The 19734-nt window shown below is 39.6% G+C and overlaps 1 protein-coding gene across 4 annotated transcripts in view; it reads left to right on the plus strand.

Annotated features, from left to right (window-relative positions):
- Positions 1-19734, plus strand: part of TNS3 (tensin 3) — a 225407-nt gene that overhangs the window by 200200 nt on the left and 5473 nt on the right. For 3 of the 4 annotated variants that reach the window (XM_065752995.1, XM_065752996.1, XM_065752997.1), the window contains 7 exons: positions 1857-2497; positions 3110-3196; positions 8302-8433; positions 9767-9862; positions 12601-12678; positions 15596-15673; positions 19185-19353. In XM_065752995.1, coding sequence (XP_065609067.1) covers positions 1857-2497; positions 3110-3196; positions 8302-8433; positions 9767-9862; positions 12601-12678; positions 15596-15673; positions 19185-19353 — 1281 coding nt within the window. Of the gene's footprint in view, positions 1-1856; positions 2498-3109; positions 3223-8301; positions 8434-9766; positions 9863-12600; positions 12679-15595; positions 15674-19184; positions 19354-19734 lie in introns of those variants that run through there. The other variant, XM_065752998.1, reaches the window with a different exon arrangement.

Raw genomic sequence — 19734 nt, forward strand, 5'->3', positions numbered from 1 at the left:
TCTGTTCTGAATGTTTAGTTCTCATTACTGTAGTTTCCAGCTGGTGTGTTACACTTAACATCTTCACTGCAGACCATTTGACCAAGAACTTTGAAACCTGTAATAATATTGTTGACCACCATCTAAAAATTACTGTTACCAATTTGTAAGATGTTGCTTCTATGTCTGAGATAGGATAAATTAAGATTACAAAATTAAGGATAAATTAGGATTACAAAAACAAATAGGGATTTATAGCTCAATTACTTTATTATGTTCTAGCAGAATCTCATACTTATTTGCTGTGTTTTTAACCAGCTTCTCTAGTGCTTTTCTGAAAATAACTGAACTTTGAATTCCATAAATCTTTATGTTGGAATAAGTTGTATGTGAGAGATGGTATTCTGTTCACTCCAGTACCTGTGTTTGTAGTCAGTAAAATGTCAGAGGATTCATATTTGGTAGTGAAGGACAGACTCCCTTCATCGGAGTAAGAATTTTTATTATTCTGTGTTTGTACTGAGTTAAACACATAGGGCTGTAAACCAGAGCTTTAGTAATTTAAGTTTATAAAATAGTCCTTGTCTACCTGTAATAGTTTCCTTTTCTATTATTCAACAACAGCATTCCTTTGTTGAAAACTATTCATATTGAGAATAATTTGCTGCTTATTCTCAGTAAGAATTTGGAATGTTGGTGCGTCAAACTCTTGTTAAAGAGTTAGAGTGTGTTAATTTCCATCTGTCTTAATATCTAATATTTTTTTTAACTGAGAAAGAAGTTTATGTAATTATGACAGAATCAAACACGTTAGCATTTTCTGAGAAGGCAATATAACGTTTCATTATAAGTTGAAGCGAGTTAATGAGTTAAGAGCTTATAAAGCAATGCAGTCATTACCAAATTGCTTTCCTGCCATAAGCTTTTCTAAATATCTTTCCTGTCATTTTTTCCATTTAATCTGTAGACAACTACAGATCTTCCCACCCCCAATCTCTCCTTCCCATTCTTCATTCTCCTTCTTCACCTGCCTTTCCTACTGTCGAGGTAAAGGGACCAGCACAAACAAGCAGATGTTACTAAGAGAAGGAAAAAATGAATGCTCATCCATCTCCAAGGATCTAGGCTCACAGGCAAAGAGATCCTTCCTTGGTCGTAGTCTGTCCTTAAATGAGGTCCAAGAGGGATGGAGCCTGGCTCCACCCCTTCTGGAGGCACAGGTGAATTGGGTGCCTGGGTTTTTTTCCAGGTGCTCAATTAGTGGTTCAGGCTGTGACTCAGCAGTCCCCATACATCTGCCCACCTTTTTCCACGTTTCAGTCTCTTTCTCCTTTTTGTAAGAGATACTGTATGTCCAAGTGTTGTAGGAGTGTTGATCTTATTCCATAGATCTGTCTTTGATGACAGGTTTGGCTTAGGAAATTTTTGTCTCCTGCGGCTCTTTTCAGCCAGCACTGTAGATCACCAAATGGAGATCTTCAGGACCTCTATGAAGCAATGTTTTAAAGTCTAATTGAATTAATTCCTATTGGAAGTAACATTCTCAAATAGGAAGAAAGAGTAGTGTTTTTAACAGTTATTAATTTTATGGCCTGACTTACAGTGCAAACTCAGAAACTCTGTCATCACCATGGCTGAATTGAGGGTGGAATGAGTCAGAAAGTAATGAACTACATTAGTAGTGAGTATTCAGAGTCCGGCTGCAGTCCATTGTTCCAGCTTTATCACTGGGTCCTGCATGTTGTCAAGCAGGTCAGTTATAGTCTTGAGTGAGCGCTTTCAGTAATGACTAGAGGATGGACTGTATGGTGACATTTCAAGAAGATTATTTGCCTGTTTTATTTTTGTATTCAATTTTTTTTTTTTTTTTTTTGCAGTTCTCTTGCAACAGAACATCCTTGGCTTGAAAACAGCCCTAAATCTTCCCCGTTGTTCCAGCATTCAATAGAAAGCACCGGGCCAACAGGAAATTGTCATGTGCTTTCTGAATTTTCAAACCCTGTGCAAGATGATTCTCTTTTCTCTCATTTCCAAACACCAGGGTTGCAAGTTGTCACCCTGAGCAGCCTGGAGAAATCACCATCAGAACAACGGCAAGAGCCTGCTATCAGTAACAGTGCTCAGGCTTACCAAAGCTACAATGGGGCCAATATGGGCATTAGTTCCCCCCAAGAAGAGAAACAAGCTACTTTCATAGCCAACACTAGCATCTCTCCTAAAACTGGCTCATCTGTAGAAAGTGCAGAGAACAATGGCTTTTTGTCCCAAAACTTCCATGCAATGACCTCTGGACATATTAGTCAGAACAGCACAGTTCATCAATGCCTTGGAGAGAACCTACATTCTCAACCTCCTCTTCCAGAGAAAAAGAGGTCCTCTGAAGGAGACCGTTCTTTCACCTCCATCTCACCTTCTTCAAGTGGTTTCTCAAGCCCCCACAGTGGAAGCACAGTCAGCATCCCCTTCCCAAGTGTTCTTCCAGATTTCTCGAACACTCTAAACACTTCCCCGGTGCCAGGTAGGTTCTGCATCAGAAAAATGCAAAACACATCAAAATTGTATGAGTTTATCCCTCACTTAGGAGGGGTTTAAAATGAGAAGGAGGAATAAAAGCAATTGAAGGAAATTGAATGTGATTTACAGTAAGAGACACAAGTTCACTGTTTTTATATGTAGTGTTCTGAAGACTGTGCTGCTGAAGAATTGTTGCATCCATCCTTATCTGTCAGCCCACATTTGGAGTTGTGAAATCACAAACAAGCAGTATCCAGTCCAACCTCACTTAATAATGGATTGTTTATTTTTGCATCTTCGCTAGATTTGTGCCAAGAATAATTAAAAGTAGTGATACATTCATTGGGCCTTACTGAGAATATAACTTTGGCATAACTTTATAAAAATAAGACTTCTCCATATCTTACGGGTTTTACAAAATTAAACTTCAAGAGGGCTTTTGGAGTCTTAATGTAGGGTATTATACATTTTGGTTCCAAAATAATTCATAGTTTCTCTCTGTTGTCTAATCATTAGATTTTAGAACAATTAATGTGATTGGAAGTTGGAAAGAGAAGCAAAAATGCTTTCATATTTAGAAAATCTGTTGACTTATTTTTCCCCTTTTATTTCACAGAAAACACAACAGATAAACAAGTGACTGTAAAATTTGTCCAGGACACATCCAAGTTTTGGTATAAACCAGATATTTCAAGAGAACAAGGTATATCAGCTGAGGTATATTCTGGGGTATACATTTACTAATAAGCTAATTGGTGTGTGCATTTTAACTTTTTTTTAAGACATCTTAAGGTTTTTTTAAGACTACCAGATGTATAAAGTATAAGAAGAAATACAAAATATATAAGGGCAGAAGACAACCTCAGTTTATTTTGTCCAAAGGCTGAGTTTGATGGTGAAAGGCATTCAAGTATTTCTGAGAAAACATTGAGTTAGTCAGACAAATTATTATTCTAACTTCACTAACCACAGAGTAATTTGGAACTTCCTTCAGTAGCTGCTGCAGAAGTACTTTACCGAGGAACTAGTTTCTGTTGCCTCCTCAAAACCATGGAACTCATTTTAATGTATGCTAAAAGAAAATAAAAGCAGAATGTGTTCTTTTAATGCAACCTTGTGTTATGATGAGTTTTCATCAGCATGTCTGACAGCTATTTTGGCCTCCTGGTTTTGGAATAGCACATATGCCTGATTCAGTACCAAGCAACTGCTGCTCTCAGAAACTGTTTGAGTACAAGTGTGCTGCTCTGGCATAATTTCATGTGTTTCCCAGTGTTGATAGGTAGAGAGATGCTGAATAGCAGAGTGTAACTTATTATCTAGAATTCACCAGAAAAGAATCCTCATGTACCAGTTAGCTGAGCCAGTCATGAAGTAACACTTCTGTGGAATAACATCTTAATGATGTGCAATACAGATACATCTATATGTATTATGAGATGGAGAACACTTTTGTTGTGTATGTGGCAGTGCATACCTGCAAACTTATACTTTGTCCATGCAACAATATGTAAATGAAGCATGTTGGGTGCTTTGCAAATGCAATTGGTCTGACAGTCCTTGCGTTTTCAGTTTAATTTCAATATAATTTTCAGTTATACTGAATAGTATTTAGTGAGTTATGGCAGTGCCATCATTGCCAGCATTTTAAACATTGACACCATGTGGCATCTGGGATTCTTAAAATATATTGAAAAGGAAAATGACAAATAAGGTCTGCACTGGAAAGTTCACATCATAAAACTTGAAGTGAAACCAAATAGCCTTCAGTACTGGCAAATTATGAATTACTGTGTCTATGTAGTTGTTGTGGTTTTGTGGTTTCAATGCTGTGTTGGGGAGTGGCAGAGGGTTGGAGCACTACACCGGACTCCAGGCCCTCTCTGTCTCAGCTACTCTCTTGGCTACTGTGGAGATTCAGCACGTGTGCTTCCCCTGCAGTTCTTCCCTAACGTAAGCTCTCAGATTTGGTTTGGAAACTTTGTCTCTCTCAATTGTTCAGTTTTATTGGATTTAGTAAAGTTACCGTTCCTTCTCAAATCGTGCCATTGTTTTTTTTTGTAGACCCATCTATTTCATCCTTTCCACCCCACCCCCCTTTCCCCCCGGGAGTGCATGGCTCTGCTGGGGCAGCTGCATGGTCACTGACAGTGCAGGTTTTTTTTTTCTCTCTCTCCTTTCCCTGTTTCCCTTCTGTCACAGCCACGGATAACACCGTAACAGTAGTTCATAGTCTGACAAGTTGTGGGAGTGGCCCATATATAGTGGTAGTAAATATGAAACTGGAAGAATAAAGATCGCAGAAAATGTATCATTTATTAATCTCTGGATTATGCTTTATTGGTCATTTCACTGCACTCTCCTTCTCGTTTTCTGCTTGAGGAAATATGCAGAAAACATTTCCTGACTGGATGTGAATTGAAATAGAAGAGATCATAAAGTTGAAACCTCACTGTTTGATCAAATTAAAAAAATATATATCTTCCCAACATTTTAGCATGCTTTTCCTTACCATACTAACTAAAATCACTTTTAGAAAGTGTTTTAAGAGACTTTCACTGAGGAAGGGAGCACCTTTTCCCTTGCTAGGGCCACACTGAGTGAAGAGGAATTGTCGTGGGCTATGTATATGTAGGTAGCACTGAAACTAATGCCTACTATTGATTTCCATGGAAACTACAACTGATACAAAGAACACAATAGTACTATTTAATAGAGCACATTCTCAGTTACAAAGCAGTATATCTCATCATGGTCACTACCATTAGCTACATACTTTTGCCAGCAGTGAACAAGAGCCTGCATGCTACACTCCACAGAATCTGCTCTGGTGGAGGTGACGCACTGTTTCTGTCACCACTGTTGAAACACAACATCCACTTTATCACTGTGCTCACATATACTATTTGGTCTTCATAAATGTTCAGCAAGCATTGGTGAATGTCAGTGGGTGCCAGTTTTTCTACATGGAGTAGTTCAGCAGCACACCATTTTCCATATGTGCTTCTGTGTCAGATGCAATTTTGTCAAACTTCCCTCCTGCTGCTGCCTGTTTGCAGCAACAAAACGTAATGGGATATTGGCAGGAAGGTTCAACCTGTACTTCCATACCACCATCTGCCTCTGACATGGCCAACCAATGTAATAAAATAGGAGTCATTACTTTTGGAGCAGCCATCATAAAATATAGAATACAGTTAATGTAAATAAGTAACAAATCTTATTTTAATCTTTAGTATTTTTTATTCAAACAAGAAAAGAGGGCAACAAAAACATGAAACTAGCAGGATATTTGACTTTATTTTTGTGAAATTAATGTATCAGTATGGTTCAGTGGTACTAACTGTAATTCTTAGTGAGTTCTCAGTGTGTTTGTCAGAGATTTTTTACTGAACTTCAATTTTCCTGTGCTTTATCCTTGAAAACAGTTGTTCACAAATGCATGAACTGCAAATAGGAATGACATGAATAAGGTTTGATAATGAAGTGAGGGATATTTTTCTCTGTTAAGATAGGTGTTATAAAAGCCTGGTACAGAGACATGATGAGAATTTTCTTTGCATTGAATATCTGATTGCAACTCAGTACATTTCACTTGAAAATTTGGAGGTAATTTATTTATGTCAACTGAAAACAGAATCGCAAATGTACCAAAAAAAAAGATTTGTTTCAACATTCTTGAATCAAAGAATCATCAAATTGTTTGAGTTGGAAGAAACACCTAAGATCATCTAGATCTAACTTCCTTGCTATAGGCAGGGTCACCTCCTTCAAAGCCCCATCCAGCCTGGCTTTTGAATCCTTCCAGGGAGGGGGTATTCACAATCTCTGTGTTCCAGTGTCTCATCACTCTCACAGTAAAAAATTTCTTCCTGATATCTAGTCTAAATCTACCCTCTTCTAGTTTAAAACCATTTAAAATAATTTCCCTTCTTGTTGCTACATGCCTCTATAAGTCCCTCCTCAGCTTTTCTGTAGGACTCGTTCAGGTACTAGAAGGACACTGTGAGGTCACAGAGCCTTCTCTTCTTCAGACTGAACAGCCCCAGCTCTCTCAGCCTGTCCTTGTAGGGCAGGCACTCCAGCCTGATCAACTTTGTGGCCCTTCTCTGCTCCAGCTGCTCAGTGTCCTTCTTGTGTTGGGGGCTCCAAAACTGGACACAATACTCCAGGTGGGGAGTCTCAAATTTCTCTATCAGAATGAGAAGCACGACTGTATATTCTTTGCTGTTTGCAGAGCTGTGTTTAGCCAATGTATTAAAATCCATATAATTATTTGCCATAACTTGAGTTAGTAATGCACTGTGCCCTCTGCTTTGTCTTGGTTCTAGCCCAGATAGCATTAATAGCTAATGGTTTGCTTGTTGCTGGGCAATGGGTCTGGACAAATGAGGATCAATCAGCACTTTCTTAGATGACCCTTTTGCCTTTTTTTCAAGTGAGGTTAAGAATTTTGCTATTAGATTTCAGATTCTGTAGCTGACATATACCGACCAAGAACAGTTTTCCTACAAGCATTTCCTCCTGAGGAGGACTTCATATGACATTTCTAGCAGAGATCACAGAATATAAAGTATTTCAGTGCTTGCACAATCGAAGATCAAATACCCAGTTACATCACCTCTCTTGCTTTAAAACAGGAAAAAGTGTGACAGAACTTTTAAGCAACAGAAATTTGATGGTGAAACTGGTGGCTTCTGACTTGAAGTTGCGTAGAAAAGTAAAAGCAGTGCTGTCTGTTCAGCATGGGAATTAGAGAACTGTGCTTCTAACAAGCTGATAACATGTAAATACAGTTCAACTTGCCCTTTTTGCTTATAAAGAAACAGCATATAGCAGGAAGAGAAGAGGGACACATTTCCTTTGCCTGAGTTGTTTATGTGTACACATGCAAGTTAGGTATGATGTTAGTCAACCTGCCATCGTTTTGCTGCATTTACTTTGGTGTGTTCACTGAGATCAGAAAAAAAAAAGAAGCAGACAAAACTGTATTTAACTTTCATCTTTTTGCACATTTTCCAGTTATAAGCATTGCAAGAGTTTTTTGTTTCTGTGTTTTTTGGTTTGGGTTTACTTCTTCTAAGGGAGGATCTTTTTTCATGAACTTTAACCTGAAGTTTTGTTTGAAGCTTACATCAGCACTGTCAGCTTGAAGCTGTCTCTGCATTGTCAGGAAGTTCATATTCATCAGTGTCAGCTGTGATCATGAATATCAGATACTAACTAGGTCATTACTGCAGCAGTAGTTAACTATTTTTTGCACCGTTTTCTTGATAAATGAAACAGCATGCAACAGATGAAAAAGCATGTAGTGAGCTGTGGATTCCAGAGGTTCCAGCTACTGTAGTTATCATTCACAGATGCCTGTGTTTTCAACTACTTGCATGCAGGCACTGACCTGAGCTACAGATCTACACTAATGTGTGAAAGTGAACAGATTATCAGTTGCAGCCCTACAGGGTTGTAGAAATCTGTTGTCGACTCTATGTTTCAGGAGTTTACCACTAACCAGCATTTTCTGCTGGAAATACTGGTTGCTAAGACCTGGTAGGATTTGCACATCCTTGATAGTTAAAAAATCATTGGGGATCTGTGCTTTTGGTTTCTTTTGAAATAGCTACCTTTGAGATTCATACAGGATACTTCCAGTCAGATCCCCCAGATATGTTTGATCTTAGTCTGTTTTACAGAACATAAAAATATCTTCTTTTCTTTACTCTTTTTAACTATAGATTTACAACTGTAATTTTTTTGTGTATGCATTGTTCTGGAAATGTTTTTCTCTCTTGTTTCTGAAATTTCTTACAGCCATTGCTGTTCTGAAGAACAAGGAGCCTGGGTCATTTGTTGTTCGAGACAGTCATTCTTTCCGGGGAGCCTATGGGCTAGCAATAAAAGTTGCTACACCACCTCCTTCTGTGCTGCAGTTGAACAAGAAAGGTACTGTTAGTCTTCTGTCTGTCCTTAAACAAACAATGTATGGTAGAAAGTCTGTACTGCTGTTTGTTAATATGGAGGAATCTTCCCACTTCCAGTAAGTGCAGGTGCCATTTGGTTCCTTGCTGCAGTATTTAATTGAATGGAACTGGATGTTGTACTTAGCAGTTTCACCATGATTTGTAAATGTTTTTGCATTGTGCTAGTTCATGTATCATACCTAATCAACCAGATAGAAAAACAACACCATTTCAGAAATGAGTCCTCCTTAGCAATTAGAAGTCTGTGTTTGATCTACATTTCCATGATGTAAATATTTCACTTGTCTGGGAGACTGTATAGTTTTGACCCCAAGATTTTGTTTTGTGACAATATTAAATATTGCATTAAATATAAATCGGAGGATGTTCCCTAAGGAAAGATGGTAGTTTAGAAAGATATGATGAAATAACTGCAGTCTTACATTTCCACTGCCTCCATATGTAAGTTACACCTGATAGCTGTGAAACAAAATGAAAAGAACCTCTGGAAAGCACAAATAAATCTGTGGGAACGTGGGAGACACTATCTGTAGTGTTCTTGACTCCATTTGTGTTATTGCAAGGGTTGTGGGTGTGATTTTCATTGCTACTGCTGATTTTCATTGCTAATGCTCGATGAGAAGAGCAGCAAAGGTCACAGGAATGCAGTGAATTTTAGTGCTGTGGTTATGGTAATACTTCGTTATTCTCCTTTTTCTTTTTACCAAGGTTTCATGCTTACTGTCATGGTTTTATGATTTTTGGCATTGGTATTCCACATCATAACATCATGTGGTGTGTTGGGTGTTGGGGAGTTAGTGCTCCGGCTCCGTCGATCATCGATGGTTATGGGTATATCAGAAGAGCTACATTCCCCAGAGGACTTTGTGATGCTTTGCGTTCTTACGTGTTTACTCTGAGAGGGAAAGATAAAAACTGTCTGCAGTCACGGGACACTCTCTTTCCTTTAGGATCAACTCAGCAGCAGGTGCTCACTGCCATCCACCTTCAGCGATACCATTTCCTGTCTTTAGTTGGGACCATGTTTAGACACCAGTGCATATTTGGATGTCATTAACTTCTAAGTAAAAGATTTTTTCCTCTGTATATCTAAAGTGAGCTATTTGTTTGTTTTGCAGAATCGCCTTTTCACTATGTCTTATAACATTGTCACAGAGTATCTCTAATGTATTTATATGTTGTGCATAAAACATCTGGTAATGTAGAAAACAGCTTCATAAAGACTTGCTAATGTGTGAGACTACTGCTTGTTCCTTGCTTCTCTTCATGGGCTTCTTTGTTCTTTTTCAACACAGTTGGAGATTTGTCAAGTGAACTTGTAAGGCATTTTCTGATTGAATGCTCTCAGAAGGGAGTTCACTTGAAAGGATGCCCAAATGAACCTTGCTTTGGTAAGTACGGTGTGTCACAGGGGCACAAAAAATTGAAATAATTTGTTTTTTGCTAGAGCTGTTTAATAGACTTGGACAGAATGGAGCTGAGAGAATACTCTACTCAAGTCTTTAAGATTTTTGTAGGAACCCATTCTAACAGCCTTGTACAGATAAGGTATATGTGCACAACACACAATCACAGATGCGCATGACCAAGCTGCAAGCTGTCATGCTCAACTGCTGACAACATTGCTACAGATATCTTAGCTAGATGAATGTTGAAGACCTTTAAACAATTCAAGACCTTTGCCTTATTATGACCTATATTTTGTTCTCTATTTAAAATACAAGATGGCTAAAATGACAACAATGTGTTATTCACATAGGAAAGTGCGCATTTCAGCTCATCAGCCTACATAATATAATACAATGAAAGCTCATTATGCATTGTGGTAAATAACAAAATCACCACCCAGTGATCACTGTCCTCAGTGGGGCAGGAGCAGAGAAAGGATGACAAAGCTCATGTGTCAGGATTAATGTAGGAAAATTGCTTACCAGTTACTTCTGCAGGCAAATAGAATTAACTTGGGGAAAATTCATTTTATTTACTGCCAAATAAAATAGATCTGGGTAGTGAGAAATGAAGAAAAAAAATCGTGTCCAATTCTGGGCTCCCTGGTAAAAAAAGATAGGGATTTCCTCAAAATTGAGTCCAGCGGAGAGCTACAAAGGTGATAAAGGGTGTTCCATGGAACACTTCCCTTTTGAGGCTGAGAGATGTGGGTCTGTTCAGCCTTGAAAAAAGAAGACTCAGAAGGGATCTGATCCATGTCTATAAATACCTCAGGAGTGGGAAGCAAAAGAATGAGGCTGAACTCTTCTTAGCGGTGTGTGGTGATAGGACAAGGGGAAATGGCCACAAACTGAAACACAGGAAGTTCTGCCCATGTTGACAGAGCCCATTCCAACACCTGACCATTCGCTCAGAGAAGTATTTCCAAATGTCCAACCTGAATCTCCCCTGGTCCAACTTGAGGCTATTTCCTCTAGTCCTATTGCTAGTTACATGGCAGAAGAGGCCAACTCCCACCTCACCATAGGTTCATAGGTTCATAAGGTTGGAAAGGACCTACAAGATCATCTAGTCCAACCATCCTCCTATCACTATCGCTACCCAACTACTAAATCAAATCCCTTAGTGCCTCATCTAAACACTTCTTGAACAGCACTAGGGATAGTGCCTCAACCACCTCCCTAGGCAGGCCATTCCAGTGCCTGACCACTCTTTCAGAAAAAAATGTTTCCTCAGGTCTAATCTAAATCTTCCCCGGTGCAACTTCTGGCCATTCCCTCTCGTCCTGTCATTATTTATCAGGGAGAAGAGGCCCACCCCTCCTCACCACAACCTCCCTTCAGGAAGTGGTAGAGTGCAATAAGGTCTCCTCTGAGCCTCCTCTTCTCCAGACTAAACAATCCCTCAGCCGCTCCTCATAAGACTTGTGCTCCAGACCCCTCACCAGTTTTGTTGCCCTTCTCTGAACACGCTCCAGGGCCTTAATGTCCTTCTTGTAGTGAGGGGCCCAAAACTGAACACAGTACTCGAGGTGCGGCCGCACCAGAGCTGAGTACAGGGGGATGATCACCTCCCTGCTCCTGCTGGCTACACTATTTCTAATACAGGCCAGGATGCCATTGGCCTTCTTGGCCACCTGGGCACACTGCCGGCTCATGTTAAGCCAAGCATCAACCAACACCCCCAGGTCCTTTTCCTCTATACATTCTTCAAGCCATTCTGCCCCAAGCCTATAGCATTGCATGGGGTTATTATGGCCAAAGTGCAGGACCCGTCACTTGGTCTTATTGAACCTCATCCCATTTTGCTCAGCCCAGCTGTTCAGCCTATCCAAATCCCTCTGAAGGGCCTCCCTACCCTCAGGCAGTTTGACACATCCTCCCAACTTGGTGTCATCTGCAAACTTACTGAGGGTACACTCAATTCCCTCATAAAGATCACCATAACTTCCTTTAAGGTAGTTGTAGAGAGTGATAGGGTCACCCTAAGCATCTTCTTCTCCAGACTGAACAATTCCAGCTCCCTCAACTGTTCCACATAAGGCTTGTGCTCCAGACCCCTCCCCAGCTTTGTTGTCCTTCTCTGAAGACACTCTGGAGCCTCTGAGTCTTTCCTTTAGCAAGAGGCCCAAAACTGAACGCAGTACTCAGAATGCAGCCTCATCAGGGATGAGGTACAGTACATGTAGACAAAGTACTAGACAGAGAAACTAGGTGACTAAGAAGTGGGACTCCTTTTACTACTACATAACATACCATTGACCCCTTGTGTTTTTCCTTTGCAAGATTTTTCTGTGTGTAATGTAGTAGAAGTTAAGAGCACTGAAAGGAACTTAGTGACATTCATATGTTATTGTTTGTTTCATTTTTGCACTTTTAAAATGGAAAGCAAAGCCTTTTAGACTAGGATTTAAGCAGTGTATTTTAGCAAGAGGGGAACCATATAATTGTGATTAATGCCTATAGTTCAAGTATGTCTACCTAAAACAGTGCTGGGGAATCCACTCAAGCTGAGCTGAAAAGGTTTTGGCTTAGGTGCCACAAAAATATTATTAAAGGGAATGTGTGTATATATGTGTGTTGGAGCTTTGTCTATAAAATACTTGGAAACCAATACAACTGTTAAACATTACTTTTGACCACCATGTTAATTGTGTATGCCTTGCTACTTCTGACCACAGGGAGCTTGACTGCTCTGGTGTACCAGCATTCCATTACTCCACTGGCATTGCCCTGTAAGCTCCTCATCCCAAACCAAGGTAAGTTTGTTAAAGTACAGAAGAAATATACTCAGTCAAGGCTTTGCTTCAAAGTGCCAGTGTCTGAAGGCTGGTGAACACATCAGAAGTCAAAATCTTTTCAAGAGTGTACAGGGAAAGAAGCAGTGTTCGAAAGTGGACATTTGGTACTGCTCTTTACTCTTAACCAAGCTGCAGCCTTAAGACAAGAGCATTTATACTTGCTCCTTAATTCAGTTGTCTGTTATTGGCACAGATGAAGTTAACACCAGATGTATTACTGGAGTGTTAAACTTCTGTGTGGTTTTCTACCAGACTTTTCAAGTCAAGTTTTTGTTAATGACCATATCCTAGTGTTCCAACATAACATTTGACTAGTGCAAAGAAAATAAAACCATTCTAGCATAAAATATACCGTGGTACAAATGACCAGAGATTTCTGTATATGGCTTATTCTTGTTATCTTCTTCAGCTCTTGCTGTTCTGGAAGGGAAGTAAAACTGAAACATTTGCTTTATCCTGAATAAATGTACCAGAGTGCAATTTTATTTGGATTTACTTGGAATCTGGTATTTTTATATGATTTTCTGCGATTAATGATTCTGACATGTGATGAAGGGTGGAAAAGAGGCCTGCCTCGCTGTCAAGGGTGGACCCCCTGCCTGCCTACTCCACTTCCCCAGGTACCCCTAAGCAATAGGTTTGGGGTGCTGGAAATTGATGAGGAGGTGCATAGGGAAGCAAGGGAGGATCCACTTATGAGGGGAGCAAGGGTGAGGCGGTTGTTCCCATGCCTTTGAGACTGCCTCTTCCAGGAAAGAGAGGCTAATTGTGGTAGGCAATTCCTTTCTCAGAGGAATGGAGGACCCCAGATACAGACCCAACCTGACCTGTAGGGAGGTGTGCTGCCTCCCTGGAGCCTGGTTCAGGAACATCACCAAAAAACTCCCAGGTCTGCTTCATTCCTCTGATTATTATCCATTATTGATAGTTTAGGGAGGCAGTGATGAAATTGCTCAGGGAAGTCTGCGAACTATCAAAAGGGAATTCAGGGGTTTAGGGAGGTTGGTCAAGGGAGTGGGAGCACAAGTTTTTCCTCTCTCCCTTCTGGGATGGTGAGGGATATGGAGTGGTCTGGGAAAACTCAGGCCTTGAATAAGTGGCTGAAAGGCTGGTGCTGCCACAGGAACTTCAGGTTCTTTGATCATGGGGCAGTTTACTCAGCTCTTGGCCTGATGGCGGCAGACAGGGGAAAGTGGATCCTAGGCCAGGAGCTGGCAGGGCTTGTTGAGAGAGCTTTAAAGTAGGTATGAATGAGGAAGGGGAGAAAATGTCGTCACTAGGGTGGAATGAGTAGTTCAGAGTTGTCATCTACATTTGATGGGAGAAGAAGGTAGAGGTCAACAGGACAGAGAAGGTCTTGGGGATGTTGTCATAAGAGATTGCAGGGAAATAATTCTGGATCATCCTCCAGGATCTTGTGAGGACTCCCCAGAAGAGTTGCCATTGCAAATTCCCTGCCTGAAATCTTCTTGCATCCCATTCCCCATCAGTGACCTTGATGAGGGGATGGAGTCCACCCTTAGCAGGTTTGCTGATGATACAAAGCTGGGAGGAATGGCTGACATGCTGGAAGGCTGTGCTGCCATTCAGCAAGACCAGGACAGGGTGGAGAGTTGGGCAGAAAGGAACCAGATAAAATTTTAACAAGAGCAAGTCAAGTCTTGCACTTAGGGAGGAATAACTGTATGCACCGATACAGGTTGGGGGATGACCTGCTGGAGAGGAGCTCTGAGGAGAAGGACCTGGGTGTCCTGGTGGATGACAGGTTGGCCATGAGCCAGCAGTGAGAAAGCCAATGGGATCCTGGGGTACATTCAAAAGAGTGTGGCCAGCTGGTCAAGGGAGGTGATCCTCCCCCTCTCCTCTGCCCTGGTGAGGTCTCACCTGGAGTACTGTGTCCTGTTCTGGGCTCCCTGGTACAAAAAAGACAGGGATCTCCTGGATAGAGTCCAGCGAACAGCTACAAAGTTGATAAAGGATGTTCCATGGAACACCTCCCTTATGAGGAAAGGATGAGAGACCTGTGTCTGTTCAGCCTTGAGAAAGGAAGACTCAGAGGGGATCTGATCCACATCTATAAATATCTAAGGAGCAGGAGGCAAAGGGATGAGGCTGGACTCTTCTCTGCAGTGTGTGTGGTATAATGAGGGAAAATGGTCACAAACTGAAGTTCTGCCCAAATGTGCGTGGGAACTTCTTCACAGTAAGGTGATGAAGCACTGTAACAAGTTTCCCAGAAAGGTGCTGGAGTCTCCTTCTCTGGAAATGTTCAAGACCTTCCTGGACACCTACCTGTGCAACTTGGTCTAGGGAGCCTGTTTCGGCAGGGGGGTTGGACTAGGTGGTCTCTAGAGGTCCCTTCCAACCTCTTCAATTCTGTGATTCTGGACACAGTACACAAAGTATTTAAAGCATATGGATAATGATAAAGATACGTAGTGTCACAAGTAGCATTATTGTTCCTTATTTGAGTTTATTCAAATACAGTATACTCCATGCTAAATACTGATAAACTGAGATATTTTGCACGCTTCTGTATAACTGAAATAATATACTGATGTACATTTTTTTCACTAATTTTAAGAGAAAATTTTAAGACGAGCATCCTACTGCTGTCTTACACAGCAGTTGTGTAATTATGTCTATGACTACCAGGAAATAAATGAACATGCCTCCTGCAGAAAAAAATTGATTCATCGTGAAGAAGAAGAAATAGCATCTGTGATTATAGTTGCAGATGCAAGATTAAATGCTTTTTGCCAAGATTTACCATACATGAAATCACAACTTAAAAAGCTAGATTCATATTTGATGATGAGCATTGACTTCTCTGTTCAAGTACAAATGGGATATGGATAGTGTTTTCTGTTTGCAGATCCATTGGAAGAAATAGCAGAAACTTCTGCACAGACTGCTGCAAACTCAGCAACAGAACTTCTCAAACAGGGTGCAGGTTGGTAAACTTTTCCCATGTATTTGATTGTCTTCAAGTTTTAGATCTGAAGGGGTGGAAAAAACTGATGCTGAGACTGGACTGTAGAACAAGCTCAAAGAGGGTAGGTTTAGGTTAGATATAAGGATAAAATCTCCTACAGTGAGGGTAGTGAGATACTGTAACAGGTTGCCCAGTGAAGTAGTTGATGCCCTGCCCCTGGAGGGGGCTGGATAAGCCCTGGGCAGCCTGTTCTATCTATGCATATTGCTGTTCATTGCAGTGGAGTTGGACTAGATGGCCTTCAGAGATCCCTTCCAACTCTAAGGATTCTGTGATTCTATGAACAATTAATTGCACAGTAATTTGTAAGCAGTGTCATTAGTTTCATAATGATGAACGAACATATAAATCCTAGAAAGTAACAACAGAAGACTAGAAACTGTACAGGTAAGTGGCTTTTCCCTAAAACAGACCTTGTTTTGTTAACTTTCAGGTTTGGCAGCAAAATGGTATGCCCCAAATAAATGCAAGTTCATCGTATCTATTTCCACTTATGTAGTCAAGGTCTAAGTATTCTAGACAAAGCACATTCCTGCATGGAATACTCAAGCTGGCATCATTGTGTGACTGTAAGTGCTAACACAGACAAGCTTGGGAAGTCTGTCTCCTTAAAAGGAGCTTATAATCAGCAGGGAGTCTGGCTTTTTATACAATCTCATGGTGATGAGACAAGGGAGAACAGTTGGCAGGTTGGCAGTCCTGTTCATGGAAGGGAGTTGGAACTACATGGTCTTTAAGCTCCCTTCTAACCCAAGTCATTCTATTCTGTGATTAAAAAATGCCACCTTTGTGAGATTAGAACAGCAACATACAGGAAGGATAGAAACATCTTCCTTACATTCTAGTCTTTAACAGTTTCTGTCAGATTGCTGTCATTCTGATACCCTGTTAGCTGTCTAGATCATATATGATCTTAACTAAGAAATAGTTCAGCCTTTCTTACCACCTTTGCTGTTCTGTAGTCTACATTTTAACTTGACATTTTTACACTTACAACATTTTAGAAAAAGATGCTATTATTTTTGTGTGCTACACAAGTGAAGATATCTATTTATTGACAGCTTTTGAACTATCACGCTGGTGACAATCCAGATGACAATGTTGGCTACTTCATTTAGAAGCAATATTTTAAATACAGGCTATTTATTCCAGTGAAATAGGTTTTGCAAAGGAAGGGAAATTCTTCATAAAAGTGAGATGGGTGAGAAATGCGGTTGTTAAACATGACAAGATCAGATATTTCATGAAGAGTTTTAGATCTCTACCAAACGTACAAAGTAATGATGTGAGAATAAGAAAGTTTATGGTTTGGAATTTATTCACAATTTTGGATGGACTTAATAGAATGCTGTATAGAGGGAAAGGTCTCACAGTTAATTTGTGAAATCTTACTATGGATTCTGTAGTGATTGATCCAAATAAAGCTAAAATAGAACACCAGTGCACAAACACATTTCTGAATTCTTTGACTTAGAAATCATGTAGATAAGATTCCTGGATTCTTTCTTTCACTAGCAGCATCCAGAACTTGAATTTACTAGGCTAATGATATTCATGCTGCAATCAAACTTAGGCTTCTTTAGTTTGTAACAGTATGATTGCTTAGCTGTTTGGAAAATGTTGATATCTAGCTACATATTTTACGTAGATAGTAATAAGAAAAAGCTTTAGTCAAATTACAGAGTAGGCATATAAAAATTAAGCTTTTATATTTGATCTTTGTTTTCATGGTAAGGTTTGTAAACCAGGATGAACTGTTAACAAATCTAATGTTAGCATAGTAATTTGGATAATCCAGCTGCCAGAGCTGGAAATCCTTTCCTGGATAACTACACAAATATTTTCAGCAAAACACAGTCTGTTGGTAGCAGTGTTGTCTACAGTGTTTAATTATGCTTTCTTGTGCTGTAGAATGAAGTGACTTATTTGTTTCAAAAACATTATTAATCTGCTTGTAAATTTGACTTTTTAATAGAAGTTGAAAGTATTTGGTCATGTGAATACTTCTTTTAATACTGTATATTATTATTAATACCATATAATACTATATAGTCCTATACAGTACTATAGTTGGGGTTGGACTTGATGATCTGTAGAGGTCCCTTCCAACCCCTATGATTCTATGATTCTACTACCATACAGTGGTATTTAATATCAGTACTTAGTGTCCTTGTGATCACTGCAGATTTGTTTTGAGACCAGCTAAAAATAATTAACTGTTTGGTAGCTTTAGAAACCATTGAGCAAATTTTTAGAGATACTTCAGGAGTACTAATGTCTATAGGAGAAAATAAGGGTTCCTAAAATAAATTCAGGCTGAGGTAAAGGATAAACCTAAAACATATATAGTTGTAGAAGTTGCTGTGTTTGCCTTAAAATTACAGAATATACAAAGAACTACAGAATTAAAAAGAATTCTGCAGCAGTCCTTGGTTCTTTGGTGAGAGAAAATCTTCTTGACTTCTAAACAAGTTAGCTGTTTCTTTTGAGGGTAGCTTAATCTTCATTTGAAAGCATGAAATGTGTCAATTTATACTGAAAAAAGTGGATTTTCTCATTAGCTGCTTGAACTGAGTTTTAATGCAAAATATCCCTGTTCTTTCCTATCAGGAATGCTTTTACTGTAGATGTATGTAGGTTCCTCCAAAAGTAATGCTTCCTGTTTATTTCCATGGAAACTATAACAGATACAAAAAGCACAGTACTGTCTGATGGAGTAAATTCTCAGCTACAAGACATTATTTTTCAGTGTAGACACCACCATTAGCTATGCATTTTCACCACCAATGAACAAGAGCATGCATGCCACACTTGTGAAAATCCACATGAGCAGAGGTAATCCTGTCATCACTGCTGAAACACACATTTGGTCTCCATTAAACATTCAGCAAGCGTCAGTGAACGTGAAGGGGTACCATTTTTTTCTGTGTGGAGGAATTCAGTGACACACCTTTGCTTCATATGAACTTCCACATCAGCTGCCATTTTGTTAGACTGCTCCTCTGCTGCCATCTGTATACAACAAAATGCAATGGGATATGGGTGGGAAGGTTCAACCTCTATTGCCGTACCACCAATATCACCTCTGACATTGTGGGCCTACATAATAAAATAGGAGGCATTACTTTCACAGCAGCCTTTGTACTTGTGAATCATTCCACTTCTTTGCTGCTGTCTTGTGTTAATAAACTTTCAGGGTCTTCGGGTAAAAGAAAACTTACAGTCCTTGGGTTAAATTTAATAGCATTAAAAACAGACAGTAAAAGGCTCCAAAAATGAGCTAAAAATTATCATTTTAAACTACAAAGCATCAGTATGAAAAAGGTGAGGTAAAATTACAAGATTTGATGGTTTGTTGCATCTTCCTTTTTCACTTTATTACAGTGAAAAATTTACATTTTGTTTGGTTTTGTTCAGATGATTACTGTTGGTTTGTTGTCAGATAATGACCACCCCTCTTTCATTACAGCATGTAATGTTTGGTATCTGAATTCAGTGGAAATGGAGTCCCTCACAGGCTACCAGGCAGTACAGAAAGCCTTCAGCATGACGCTGATGCAAGATCCTTCTCCCATCTCAACCATTGTCCATTTCAAGGTGTCTGCACAGGGAATCACACTGACAGATAATCAAAGAAAGTAAGCAAAGGAGGGGTGGGAAGGTAATATGTATACTTATCCACTGTAAGTATCAGTTTCTGTTGACTTGCTTTTCCTAGTTGTGTTCTGAAGACTCTGTTTCAGATGATAACAGAATTGTCTAAAGAATGACAGTATCTGCTATCCTTCATGATTGTCAGTGGTCTTCAGTACTGGAGGATGTATATTTTAAAATACATGCATTTCTTCCACATGGCAATTTTGTATCTGGAAGGTTACTTTGTTATAGCATGTTTTTTATTGTTATCATTTTTTAGAAAAAAATGGAAATAATCCCTTTACAGCATTTGATATTCAACCTATTCAGTGAAGTAATTGATCTTCACAGTATCCTTCAGTAGTGTAACTGAACACAGTTGA

Source organism: Cyrtonyx montezumae, unplaced genomic scaffold (assembly GCF_038088225.1).
Source record: "Cyrtonyx montezumae isolate F1298 unplaced genomic scaffold, pur_monq_1.0 scaffold_8, whole genome shotgun sequence".
In the NCBI taxonomy this organism is placed as follows: Eukaryota; Metazoa; Chordata; class Aves; order Galliformes; family Odontophoridae; genus Cyrtonyx; species Cyrtonyx montezumae.